General features: G+C 40.0%; 1 protein-coding gene across 2 annotated transcripts in view; it reads right to left on the reverse strand.

Moving 5' to 3' along the window:
- The window catches only part of LOC127500304 (neprilysin-like), a 67,767-nt gene that overhangs the window by 8,202 nt on the left and 45,772 nt on the right, over positions 1–13,793 (reverse strand). For both annotated transcript variants that reach the window (XM_051871396.1, XM_051871397.1), the window contains 7 exons: positions 8,189–8,269; positions 7,861–7,956; positions 7,649–7,767; positions 7,242–7,307; positions 6,150–6,284; positions 4,049–4,150; positions 3,743–3,879 (listed from right to left, as the gene is read on the reverse strand). In XM_051871396.1, coding sequence (XP_051727356.1) covers positions 3,743–3,879; positions 4,049–4,150; positions 6,150–6,284; positions 7,242–7,307; positions 7,649–7,767; positions 7,861–7,956; positions 8,189–8,269 — 736 coding nt within the window. The remainder of the gene's footprint in view (positions 1–3,742; positions 3,880–4,048; positions 4,151–6,149; positions 6,285–7,241; positions 7,308–7,648; positions 7,768–7,860; positions 7,957–8,188; positions 8,270–13,793) is intronic.

Raw genomic sequence — 13,793 nt, forward strand, 5'->3', positions numbered from 1 at the left:
GGGAACCCAGTTATAGAAATAGTTCCCTTTTCAAGTGGAACTTAATGCTGCATTATGACATTGACATTATGGGAACGCTTCCGGTGTCTGAAGCATGTGTGGAAAACAAGCCAATCACATTGGCCAGAGAAAGGTCAGGTGATGTAACGTCAGTGCATCATGAAGTCCATAAATAGATCCCCGAAAAATGCATCATCAGCCTCTTTGTCTTCAGGAAGCCTTTTGTTTGCGTGTGTGTGTGTGGAAAGTCCACTGTGTGTGTTAGGAGTGAAAAAAAAAAAGAATCCAAGTTTGTCTAACATTTATGTTTTTAGTGAAAGATCAAGCCATGGCACCAGACAAGCAATTTAAGCAGTATGTTCCACCATGCCCTTACTAGGGGTGAAGAATATGATCTGTGTGTGATATGCTTGGGAGCAGAACATGCTAGATTATCTCTTGAGGGAGGCGATTGCCCTTACTGTGAAAAATTTACTTTGAGGAAGCTCTGCTCACGTCTGGCTCTCTTCTCGAGGGATGGGAGTCAGGTGTATATGCCCCGTGGTTTAGGTCCCACATCTGCTGAGGCAGCACATTGACTTAAATCATGGGCTTCACAGATGGATCTGGTGGATGAGTTTGAGCGGGCTCTGCCCTTTCTCTTGCTGCATCACCAGAATCTCAGGATCTCGTTCTGGATTCAGAAGCTCGCTTGGCGATTTCTTCTCGTGAAGTAAGCATATGAGGCAGCGGGTCAGGCTGGTGCGTTGCTGCACACAATGGAAATTCTTCAGGCCCAATATGAATATCTTCATTGATATTCCCGCTTCCTTCTCAAAAGAATTCTTTAGTGAGCCAAGAACCTGCCGGTACACTGTTTAAAGTTCTCAAACATTTAACCTCCTCAGTTCAAGCTGAAGTCGAAAATTAATCCTCTATCTCAGTATTTGACAGTGTGGAGGCTTCTGCTAAAATTGAATTTAACTTCAAGATGCAAGATAATTGTCAAAAAGAGTGTCCTCTCTCCAAGTCAGAGGACAACGTTTCCAGGAGTGTTGTGGGATTCGACCTCCATGTGGGTGCAAATTTAAAAATTCACATAAAAAACTTATGTGCTCAATTTAGTCAGATATATTTTGTATCTGTTAAGAAAGCATGCAGATTAGCTATGATGGAAACACATTTACCTCAAACACATTCCTTGATACGCATTAAAAAAAGTCATATGACTTTGTGTGATGGGACGGCATAACTGGACTAACCAGCGGACTGATCTCATTGTTGAAATGTTGTTTTGGTCATTCTGAAATGCCTGAGCAAAGTCTGTTGTCAAAGTGGTTTGGTATAATCACCTCCCAGAACTGTCTTACATGACTGCGTTCCCAAACAGCAGGCATTCACCTCCGAAAGCAAGATAGCATGACGTGTTTATTGAATTTCATCTGCATGCTCTGAAGCACAAGTAATTTATTATATACAAAATAATTAGGCTATATACATTGGCTTCTCCTACTTAGTGATATTTAGCATCAGGTTATTAGGAAGTGATGATATTGTTCTGTTCGACTTACTGGATGGAAATGATCCTTTATTAGTGCAAATGTTTTATGCAATTTTCCAATTTTGAGTTAAATTCGCAACTTTGGATGGAAACATAGCTAGTGACCACAGATGCCTCCCTTACGGGTTGGGGAGTGATCTTGGACGGTCGCCCAGTCCAGGGGGTTTGGGAAGGCCAACATCTCCTCTGGAACAAAAAACTGCCTAGAGATGAAGGTTGTATTCCTTTCTCTCAGGTATTTTCTTAAACACACCCCTTGTTTAAGTTGGTACAGCAGATCCCGTTCTGAGTGCAAGACTAACTGCTTTCTCTCAGAGCAGTTTACAATCCTGGGCATCTGAATGTGGGGGTAGACATCCTGTCGAGGCAGGAGCTGAGGCCCAGGAAGTGGAGACTCTGTCCCGAGATAGTGGAGCTAATTTGGAAGAGGTTCGGCCAGGAGGAAATGCATGAATGTGGCACTTCTGCAACTGGGCATTTGTGTACTCAATTATATCGACAACTGGCTGATTTTAACCTCTAGTCTCTCCTATGGATATTCTGACCAGGAGGGACCTTCTTTTTCCGGGGCACAGTGTTTCATCCTCAGCCTGAGATATGGAAGCTGTGGGTCTGGCCCCTGAGGGGGACCAGCTCATAAATCCCGGTCTCTCAACTGAGGTTGTTGATGCCATTTTAAAAGCTAGAGCTCCCTCTACCAGAAAACTTTATACCCTGAAGTGGCATCTCTTCAAATCATGGTGTGCACAGCATCATGCTGACCCAGTTCACTGCCCGATTGGTTCAGTGCTGGAATTTTTGCAAGAGCACCTTTCAGCAGGATTATCACCTGCTACACTTAAAAGTATATGTGGTTGCTATATCTGCTTGCCACAGTCATATTAATAGAGCCACTGTGGGGCGGAATCCCCTTTTGTCTCGTTTCCTCGTTTCCTCCAAAAGCGTTATCCTTCCAGGATGTCTGTGCTGTGGCAGGCTGGTTCTTTCCACACACATTCAAAAGGTTTTGTAGTCTGGATGTGGCTATGAGGTCTCAGGTCCTTTCAGGATATTTCAACTTTTCAGCCGTTAGGCCTAGTAATCTTTCTGGCTAGTTATGAGGCACGCGGTATGCTTTGTATGAAGTATTAATGTCACTGATTTTAAATTCTGAATTTTTTTAGGTCGCTTATCATTTGCGCTTGAGCATACCTTTGTCAGGCATTCCCTCAGTATGGCGACGTGGGTATTAATGCTCCCATAGCATTAAGATCATAACGCAGCATTGAGTTCCACTCGAAAGGGAACGTCTCAGGTTACGCATGTAACCCAGTTCCCTGAGAGGGAACGAGAAGTTGTATTGCCTTGCCATAATTCAACAGCCTGAAATGCCTCCCTTTAGACAATTATTATCTGATGACACATCTATTTATGGTCTTCGTGGCGCACTGATGTTACTTCACCTGACCTTTCTCTGGCCAATGTGATTGGCTTGTTTTCCACACATGCTTCAGACACCGGCTCACATAGAAGCAATCCCATAGTATTAATGTCATAACACAGTGTCTAGTTCCCTTTCAGGAAACCGAGTTAAGTCAAGAAACAGATGTTAAAGTCACAATGAAATCAAAATGGACAATTCTTAGTTTTTTTATGGAATGCTTCAGTGTTTATAAAAATTATTTATCCGCGCATATCATCATTATTATTATAATTTTTTTTTTTTATTAATGTGTACTTTTAATCCAAAATATTAACGTCTCATTTCCCTCGCAATAACATCTCTGATGACATGAACAAGGACTGGGCATTAAGGGCATCCAATAGCCAGATGAGTTTCAAAACCTCTCCTCTAGCAAACTGTCCCTTACATGTTACTGTCCCCCTATGGACAAAATCAAGTCGTCTCACTCGCATACATAAAAAATAGACAAGAAAAAAAAATCTTAATTTCCTTCCATGCTTACTTTAAAAAGCATTACAGATTGCTTCTAATTCATTTGTCAAGGTGAGCACATTGCATTGTAGGATACAGCATTTCACACAGTGTATCCTAAACATTTTGGAGATGTAGTAGCCAAAGCTGATATTCCATGTATAAAGAAAATTTGCAAGCACAGTATGCATATTGTATACTAGAAAAATAATATTAGTGTGGTCATATTCTATAGCAGCATTTTAATAGCACATTCTAGAGAGAAAATTGTGCATGTCGTGAACTACCTCTTTGTGTACTTGGCAAGGACAGGGTTGAGCCTCTTAAAGTAATTCGGGGCATACACAATAACCTCCTCACTGTCTGTAATAGGAACACCAACTGTATCCATGATCTTATTAGTGAAGAGCGTCCAGTTAAACACCTGAAGAGGAGCAGTGCAGTGCAAAATGAAAATCTGTTACTTTATGAGGATAAGATAATAATATTCAATAAAGATCAAATTATACATAAGTAAACTATATAGAGGTGTATGATAAGGCATTGTATGCAGTAGCATGGGAGGTGACACTTTTTTTTTTCTTTTTTTTTACCTTAGAATCAAAGTCCAGGGTGAAGTTGTTGTTTAGGGTCTCCAGAGGCACCTTGTTATAAAGCAGAACCGGGTTGTTTCTGTCCTCTGGTGTGTCTGTTGCCTGTGACAACAGGGAGAGCATGAATTTCAGTGCATTTCCTGGGATGTGAGAAGGAGATTCAACAGCTTTTTGTCTAGTTGTCCTCTGTCATTTTATATACACAGCAGCCCAATTCCCTTATTTTCTTTCTTTCTTTCTTTCTTTCTTTCTTTCTTTCCTGCCATTGCCTCAATAGAGAATTTAATCTAGAACATGTAAAATTTGCTGTGTACACTCCTCTGAACCAAATCCACCGCTGTTGCATGAATCCATATTGCACTGTTGTGATTTTTACTGAGTATGAACATTAAACAGTCTTATTTTGCTTAATGTTATGAACAGCACCTATGCTAATTATTCTCCATTTGCTTTTCCGTTTTACCTCGGGACGCCCGTCCCGAGGTGACTAGAGAGTACATTAGCTTCAGTTTGGATCCAGCCTCTTAAGAAGACCTCAGATGACCAACACTTTTGAAGAGACGGCGCCAACTCCTGCGAGGACTTCATAAGACGCAACATCTGGATCAACATGCACATTCCCAAATTTCTATATATCCTAATTATTGTTAATATGCAATTCATTTTTCCAGGAGCTCTTTGCTTCTACCTTCAATTAAATTGCTAACAGTGATTGTAAATTAATTGCCTAAATTAATACATTATTAGCTAACTGCATTCTCTAAATTGTGATGTTGACATGCACTCTCTGTAAAGCTGCTTTGAAACGATATGTATTGTGAAAAGTGCTATACAAATAAATGTGAATTGAATTGAATTGAATTATTACTGTCAAGAAAAAGGTCTCAGCAGCAGTGTGGGTCTGACTCAAGCCTCACCACAAATTACTAGGCCTGTAATCCATACTGTGTAAACTGAATAGGAATGAGCTCACTATCATAAAAGGTAAAAACATCACCAGGCAGGAACACTGAGGGAAACATGGCAGTGATATTTACCAAAGCTGTGCTGTACAGCTACTCTAGCAAATTGTTTCAGTGTGGAGCACAAACACAACATATGGGTTAAACAAAGAAACACTGTTCCTTGGGCAATGAATGTACAATAAAGTTTCAAGTAACTTCCAAGTATTTTTTTTTTCAAGTATCCAGATATAACTAAAAAAAAAAAAGGATGGAGCAGGAAGTTTGTGCTTTTTTCAAATGTTTAAAATTAGAAGTACACATAAGGTAGCGTAAATACCGAAATTAAAATATAAAACTCAAACTAATTTTATCAGTCCCTCTCTTTCTAGTAGAGTTTCATTCCAAGCCTTTGTAATAAGTGAACCCCAAAATTTGTGGACACCTGAACATCACATCTATATGTGCTGGTTGAACATTTCATTTCAAGACCTGCTTGCTGTAGTCTGCTGTGAAGCCTTCACTTGGATGTAGTGGCTGGGGTTATTTGCTCTGATTCAGACACAAGAACATCAGTGAGGTCAGGAACAGATTTTGTCAGCTCATCCCAAAGTTTGAGTAGACTTCAGGTTGAGTTCTTCAATACCAGACTCAGCAGACCATTTACATATTTAACATTGTACACAAGGACATTTCCATTCCTGAATAGAAAAGGTTTGCCTTATTTTACTAAACATATTTGTCTGAGGAGATTGCATGGCTATATATATATATATATATATATATATATATATATATATATATATATATATAATGTGAACATGAAACTAAATATAAAGATAACATTAAATATAAAATAAATATAAAATTAAATGGAAATCTACCCCTAATTTAACTCTAAATGTAGTGCTAAAAATTTGATTATTGATCTATACTATTAGTAATGAACAGCGTCAACCAGTGTATAAAGTATTACATTTAAGTTGATTAAAACTTGCCTTACATTTGCTAAAATGGAAACATTAGGCAGTTGCAGCATACATTAGCAAACATCTGGTGATATTCAAGTGCTGCAGTTACTATTATGCCTCTCAATAGTTTGAAAGGTGTTGATTACATACAGTGTATCAGGTCTGACACCAGAAAGTTTCCATGCTTACATTAGCAATTTCCTTTTCCATCATCATCACCCGGGCAACCTCTTGCCTGATATCAGTGTCATTAACTTTCAGATCCCGGTCAGTTCGGATAAGCTTCACCAAGTCAGTCATGAAGTTTTCATATGTCACACAGGCCTGAGAAGAAAAAAAAACACATTGAAAACACATGAGTGCTAAATTCAATACCTGTTGTTTCATATCGTGAGCTAACTGTCTCATCACATCTCTACCTGTTAGCATGAATATGTTCTTTATTTACAGTACAGTACGAGAGCACCTAGATCCTGGCTTTCCAGTTGTTTAGGATACATTTGTGCACTCTGTGAGAAACTATTCAAGCTAATTCTTTCTTTCCTCTCATCCTCTGCTTTCCTGCAAAAAGTTATATTAACATCACTGATAATCTTCAAAATGGAAACAAAAGACAAGCTCTTGGTCCAAGTGTTTCCATCTGTTTGTCTCATTCTGAGAAGATGAGGCTTCCCCACTTTCTTTGTTGCCTTTTTTTTTTTTTTCAAAGTAACCAATTCTGGAACATATTAAAGGCACATAGCACAACCTAAGTCTGACCTGAGTAACGATCAGTTGATGATAACTAACAGTTTGTGTCTGAACACTCCAAGAGAAATGAAATGGAAATTGATTAGCTTATTTTAAATAAGCAGACTGATATTTTAGGAGATGTAATTATCTTGCACTTCTAATTTGTGTGGTCTGGGCAAATCCAAGGTAAAGCTGGAGGCAAAACTTAACTTTTATTCTAAGAGTGGATTTACACTTTCTGATTGATGGCGCAATAATTTCAATCTACACAGCAAGAACTCAAGATATGAAAAAGGCCATAGGTTGCTTCAACTCATACATTTTGTAAATGTCATGAATATGGGCTTTTGTATTGGATAGAGAGTTAAAGAAAATGTTGGAGAGAGAGACAGACAGTTATACCAGTGTGAACCAGCATGAAAGTTAATCCTGGTCTAAGCTGGTCTTTTCTGTAGGGAGGAGTTAAGGAGGAAAAAGAAACAGAAAGAAAGAACCACAAAGATAAGTTTGACAAAATCCACCTGTTCCTGTTTAACAGGCCATTCTTACCTCCTCGTAGGGCCCGGTGCACACATAGTAGTCCCTTGAGGAGAGGCCAAGACTTGGCTGGTCGAACTGGCACAGAGAATAAAACCAAGAGACAATCAGCCTTTCATTCTTAATTGAAAATCCAATGCATCCACATGTAGTGCTGCCTCATTAAAACTGTATCAGTTATTCCAATTAAAATCCTCACAGACCCATAAACATTAATACTCTTTGTTTAAAGCAATTTTTATTGCTGGTCTTATTTTTATTTTAAGTCTTTAGATTGAAAGACTTCTTGGAGATAAAAGGTATAGGCATTTAGAGGAAGTTTTCTTTTTTCTGCGGTGGAGAAGTGTTTTAAACAAAAGTAAACATGCATTTGTGTTTGTATGCAAAAGACGAAGTTGTCTGTTGTTGCGCACACCTACATGAATGATGTGTGCATTGGAGTCTCGGTCATCTGTACCAATAAAAAAGCTAATTAGGACTTGCTTTCCATATTTCTCATTAAGTTTAGCTATGGCATCTTCTGCTCTCCAATTCATTCCTGTAGAGGAGAAGAGAGAAGAAAAATTAGGATACAATGTACATATGAGGTAATTAAGATTATATAAACATCTACTGAGAAATCTTCTCCTACCGTAGGTGGTGTCCCAATCATCTGTTGCTATAGGCCACTCAAAGACATCTGGCAGCATTGTGAGGAGAGGTGCCCCACCTCTCTGTTCAATGAGGCCTGTCAGGAGAATATTAGAGTAATACAGGCTTATTTAAGCAGCCAATGAATATTTAAATTGTAGTTTGTTTGTTTGTTTGAGAATCTCTGCATGTTTGGCTCATTTAAACAACTACATAATGATTTCATAATGACATTCTCCATGTATAATGTCATGACAGCATCTTTCTAACAATTTATAAAAATATATTAAGAGCCTATATAATTATATATCCAATCATGTTATACTCACTCTCATTGGTGCAAGACCTATAGAGGATCTTGGCTTTGGTCAGTGAGCTACTGCTTCCACTCTCTTCTCTCTCTAGCACTCCTATAGAAAAATAATATAAAGTGTCATTGCATTGGTTGGACAGTATAATATACTGCCTTGGAAACAGATTTAAAAATGTTAGTTTTGCATCATCATCATAGAGAGCTGCTAAACACGGTCCCAAATGAAAACCTCATGCGTCATGCTTCTGTGTATATTTTGCTTCTGTCTGCCTCTCCTTCAATAAGTGGACCAGCTGTTGCTCTAAATCTCATATCCTGTTTGCAGTACTTGTGTTTAGATTTTGTTTTAATTAGTGCCTGGGTCCCAGCATTTCCTGTGAAAGGGCACAGATCATGTGTGTGTGATTGGATTAGAGACCGCCTGGTGGCCATGTGGCATGAACCCCTATAGCTTTGAAACTCTGTCACTTCATCTCAATCTCTTTTTCTCCATCTATCTGACATGTGCAGATTACATGCATTTTTCTCTTCCCGTGTTATATGTAGACCTACTTTACAGAGAGAAAAAAAAAAAACTTGTTTCAGAAAGCATTGAAACACTTACAAAAATACAAATATCTGAGAAAAGAATTGACTAAGAATAAATTGTGCCCACTTATAGCATTTGCATGTGCTGTCTACATTGTTTTAGCAGCTGATCCACTTATATAGACAGATCATTCAAAATGAAAATTCTGTCATTATTTATTCACTTTCATGTTCTAAAAACCTGTAAAACCTTTCACAAAAGAAAATATTTTGAAAAATGTCTTCTTCAATCTTCTTTTGTGTTCCACTGATGAAGGAAAGTCATACAGGTTTGAAATTACATGAGGGTAAGTAAATAATTATAATTAAAAATAATTATAACAACAGGATCTTTTTATTTTTAGGTGAACTATCCCTTTAAAGTAAAATCAGATAACTCAGTGACTCCCAAAATTTTTAGAGTGGGGTAGCCCCAGAGGCATACTTCTATGTACCCCCTCTTTTCCACTTAGACTCAGAGGTGTAAAGAGTACCTGAAAACATCTTGGGTTATGACTGTAACCCTTGTTCCCCAAGAAGGGAACGCTGCATCAAGGATGCCTTAGGAACGCCTCTGAGTGATTGCATCTGAAGCACGTGTGTGAACTCAGTCCAATGGCATGACAATATGTCAATATATCCAATATGGCAGCGAGACACAGCGTCTCGTTCCCTTCTCAGGGAACAAGGGTTACAGTCATAACCCGAGACATTCCCTTTTGAGGGGAACTCGTGCTGCGTCAAGGACACTTTGGGAATGACAATATCCAAACGTCATGCTTACAAGTGCCTGTCTGTGTGAATCACTGCAAGGACCTGGGAACCTGGTGTAGAGCCCAGGTCCAGATTGTAAAATCCTATGAATGTGAGCAGAGAGTACCAGCCTGCCACATACCGCATCCTGTAGGGATACCCCTTATATAATAAGGCTTTCTAGCCGCCATACTGCCTGTCCTGGCTTCAAAGCACCACAGAGGAAATGTGTCACCTACAGGTTTCTCCCCAGGGATACACCACCCAAAGGGACATGGTAGGCATCTATGGCCACCACGTACACCTTCAGCATGGAAGGGGATAACCATGCGGAAAAATGATTCTGCAGTAACTCCCAGTTGAAAGACCTGAGTCTATGAGTTGGGCCCCCTCAGAGGCCAAACCCACAGGTTCCATAAGTCTGGGCGTGGATGAGGAATCGTGCCTCCCACCTGAGACAAAAGATACCTCCTGACCAGACTCTCCACCGAAGAGCCATCGAGGAGGGACTCGACGAACCACACTCGATTTGACCAGTACGGCGCTACCAGTAGCAGACTTATTCTATCCCTGTGGACCCTCTCCAGAACTCCTGGGAGCTTCGGCCATGTCTGTACCATGGAATCCAGCCCCAATGGAGCTGGGTGAGTGAGGGAGAACCAAAGTGGACAGTGTGTCATATCCTGAGACGCAAACAGATTCTGCTTGGCCATGCACTCCCCATATGAGCTCCACCACCTGGGGGTGAAGTCTTCATTCTCCGGGCCTCAGCCCCTGCTTCGACAGGATGTCTGCTCCTTTTTTTGGTACCCTGGAATGTATACTGCTCTCAGGGAGAACGGTTTTCCTTGGGACCACAGAAGGATCTGGTGTGCCAGTCTGCATAGCGAATGTGAACGCAGACCCCCCTGATGATTTATATAAGAGATCACTGATGTGTTGCCTGCAAACAAGCACATGATGGCCTCTCAGGTCTGGGAGGAAATGCTTCAAGGCTATGAAGACACAGCCATCATTTCCAGGCAATTTATGTCTTATGAGAGATGATGACTCCTCTACAGACCCTAAGCTGACATTGGGACAAGAACCAAGGTTTCCTCCATATCACCAATGTGCGTAGACACCTGCGCATAACCTTGATCATGCAGAGTGGGACTCTGTCTCGGGTGGAGGAACACATTCTATGGCCTCCTAGCCCAAGAGAGTTTTTAATTCCTGTTCCATTACCAGAGCCTGCTTGGGGCCCACCGCAGTGGTAAAACCCCATTGAAATAAGGCGTCCAAATTGGATTTTGTAGCCTTATTCTACATTCTTCAGGACCCATTGTGACACATTTGACAGAAGTTTCACGCTGCCAGATGGTCTACTAAGGGAACCACCCTCTGGAGACTGGCCTCTGGTGTTCTTTGAGTTGTCAACTTAGTACACTGAAGCAACAATCCACCCGGTCCTCAGATCCACCTTCTGCTTCAGAAGCTTCGGCTGAGAATGCCATCCTGGTCTCGTTAACAGTTAAGGTTGCTCCCGCCCAGCAGCCCCAGAGACCTGAGTCCAGAGAAGGAGAAATTCCAGGTCTCTCAGCAGGTCTGCCTGCTACTGTATATGCCTTACCCACCAGCACCACCTGGAGGGAAATGTCGGGGCCTTAAGGGACGGCGCCATGCCAGGGGACAGATAGCTCGCAAGCATCTGTTCTATTTTTGGCATCGCCCCATACCCATGCTCTTTCAGCCCCCTTATATTTGCATATATTTTTATTTGAGAACCGAAAAGCTGAGCTGAAAAGGGTTTAACCCTGCAATCTGCTGGATGCCGTGGGTATAGGCAGAGAAAAGGCAGACCCCGTTTCTAACCCCTCCACGATATCCATTGGCGCTCAGCCCTGCCACTATCATGCATGCTCAGCTCCCAAACAAACCATGAACAAATTGTGTGTATCCTTGCCCATGATGTAGCGAGGGCAAGGAGGAACACACATTTAAAATGCCTGTTTGCACACCATAATGTCAAGTCACAGAACTTGTTGACAGTGTTGACAGAACTGGGTTAATATGGTCATAATTACTGGTTCTAGTAAGAAGTCTAGCTGCTGCATTTTGTACAAGCTGTAGTTTGTTTATCAAGCGAGCAGGGCAACCACCCAGTAGAGCATTACGGTAATCTAGCCTTGAGGTCATGAACGCATAAACTAAAGGTTCTGCATTTGTCATTGAGAGCATATGTCGTAGTTTAGATATATTTTTAAGATGGAAGAATGCGGATTTACAAATGCTAGAAATGTGGCTTTCAAATGAAAGATTGGGATCAAAGAGCACATCCAGGTTCCTAACTGACGACGAAGACTTAACAGAGCAGCCATCAAGTGTTAGACAGTATTCTAGGTTTTTACATGAAGAGGTTTTTGGTCCAAAAATTAGAATCTCTGTTTTTTCTGAATTTAATAGTAGGAAATTACTGGTCATCCAATTTTTTTATCAACAGTGAAAACAGTGAAAACTAACAGTGAAAACTAACGCCATGCTTCCTAATGATATCTCCCAAGGGTAGCAAGTACAGAGTGAAAAGCAACAGTCCTAGTACTGAGCCTTGTGGTACTCCATATTGAACTTGTGATCAATATCTCTTCGTTTACTACTACAAACTGATAATGGTCAGATAAGTATGATTTGAACCATGCCAATGCAATTCCACTAATGCCAATATAATTTTTGAGTCTATTTAAAAGAATGTTGTGATCGATACTGTCAAATGCAGCAATAAGATCCAGCAACACTAATGGAGAGATAAAACCCCGATCTGATGATAAGAGCAAATCATTTGTAACTCTAATGAGAGCAGTCTCAGTACTATGGTACGGTCTAAATCCTGACTCTGATAGAAAATCAGCATATTCTTTGATAAAGTCTTTATGGTTCCCTGGTGGCCTGTATACAGTAGCCAGCACGAATTTCAAATGGGATTTGTAACTTACATTACATAATGTTACATAAAGTACCATCACTTCGAAGGAATTATATTTGAAAGACTTTTGCGTAATACTAAAAATATTACTATAAATTACATCAACACCTCTGCCTTTGCCTTTCCGACGCGGTTCGTGTCGATAATAGTAAATTTGAGGGATAGACTCAACTAAAAAAAATTTAATCATCTGGTTTTAGCCAGGTTTCTGTCAAACATAGCACATCTAGATTATTGCCTGTGATAATATCATTTACAATAAGTGCTTTTGAAGAAAGGGATCTAATATTCAGCAACCCAAGCTTTATAATTTGTTCATCAGTATTATATCTGTTTTTTATTTGTTGAACATCAATTAAATTTTTCCCTTAAATGGGTTTGGGAGTTTTTTGTATTTACTAATTCGGGGTACAGACACAGTCTCTATGTGATGATATCTAGGTAAAAGAGTTTCTGTGTGTTGGGATTTATCTGACTTCTGTGACGTGAGACAGCTAGCAGACTTGTGCTTGTGCTTTGTAACTTGGACAAACAACACTAATTCAGACAGACAATTCACACAGAGATCTTGCTGAGGCATAGAAGCTAATAATGTTTGGTCTGGGTGCACTTTATAGCTTCCTGGTCCTGACTTCTCCTCACCTGTGACGTTCTGTCATGCCACTAGACTGAGTTCACACACGTGCTTCAGATGCAATCACGCAGAAGCATTCCCAAAGCATCCTTGATGCAGCACGAGTTCCCTCGAAGGGGAACCATACTTGAGTAACAGTACAGATACCTTACAGCGAAAATGAGTCCATTACATGTTACAAGTCAACAATTCCAATATGACATGAGTAAAAGTCTTAGAGTATTTTAATAGTACTTAAGTATTTTACTCATACTGAATGTAGGCTCAAAGATGCAGTAGTCCTCAACACCTAAGAGACATGCCAGTGAAAAACAAGAAATAGTTTATTTGTGAGGAAAGCAATTATAAATTTATTTACTAAAATCAAAATAAAACTGAACACCTCAAAATTGCAATGAAAAAAGGTTGTCACAACAGCCTCTTAAACATCTTCACTCGAGTCTCAGTTTAGCTCAAGTGCTCTAAAAGGAGATATGTAAAACAATATCCTTCAAAAAGTTCTGTTTAATATAACAAATAAATAAAATAATGTTGAGTGCTGGTTTTGGTCTCATCACCGACTGCTAATGCACTCACATTTGTGTAAATTAGCCTTGTTGACAAGTTTGGGTGAGTAAGGACAAAGCACACATGATATAGTACCTTCAGTGCCCTGTAAATGGTGATATTGCTTCTTTTGTGGCTGAAATAAACTGCTGCAGAAGT

Source organism: Ctenopharyngodon idella, chromosome 18 (assembly GCF_019924925.1).
Source record: "Ctenopharyngodon idella isolate HZGC_01 chromosome 18, HZGC01, whole genome shotgun sequence".
Lineage (NCBI taxonomy): Eukaryota > Metazoa > Chordata > Actinopteri > Cypriniformes > Xenocyprididae > Ctenopharyngodon > Ctenopharyngodon idella.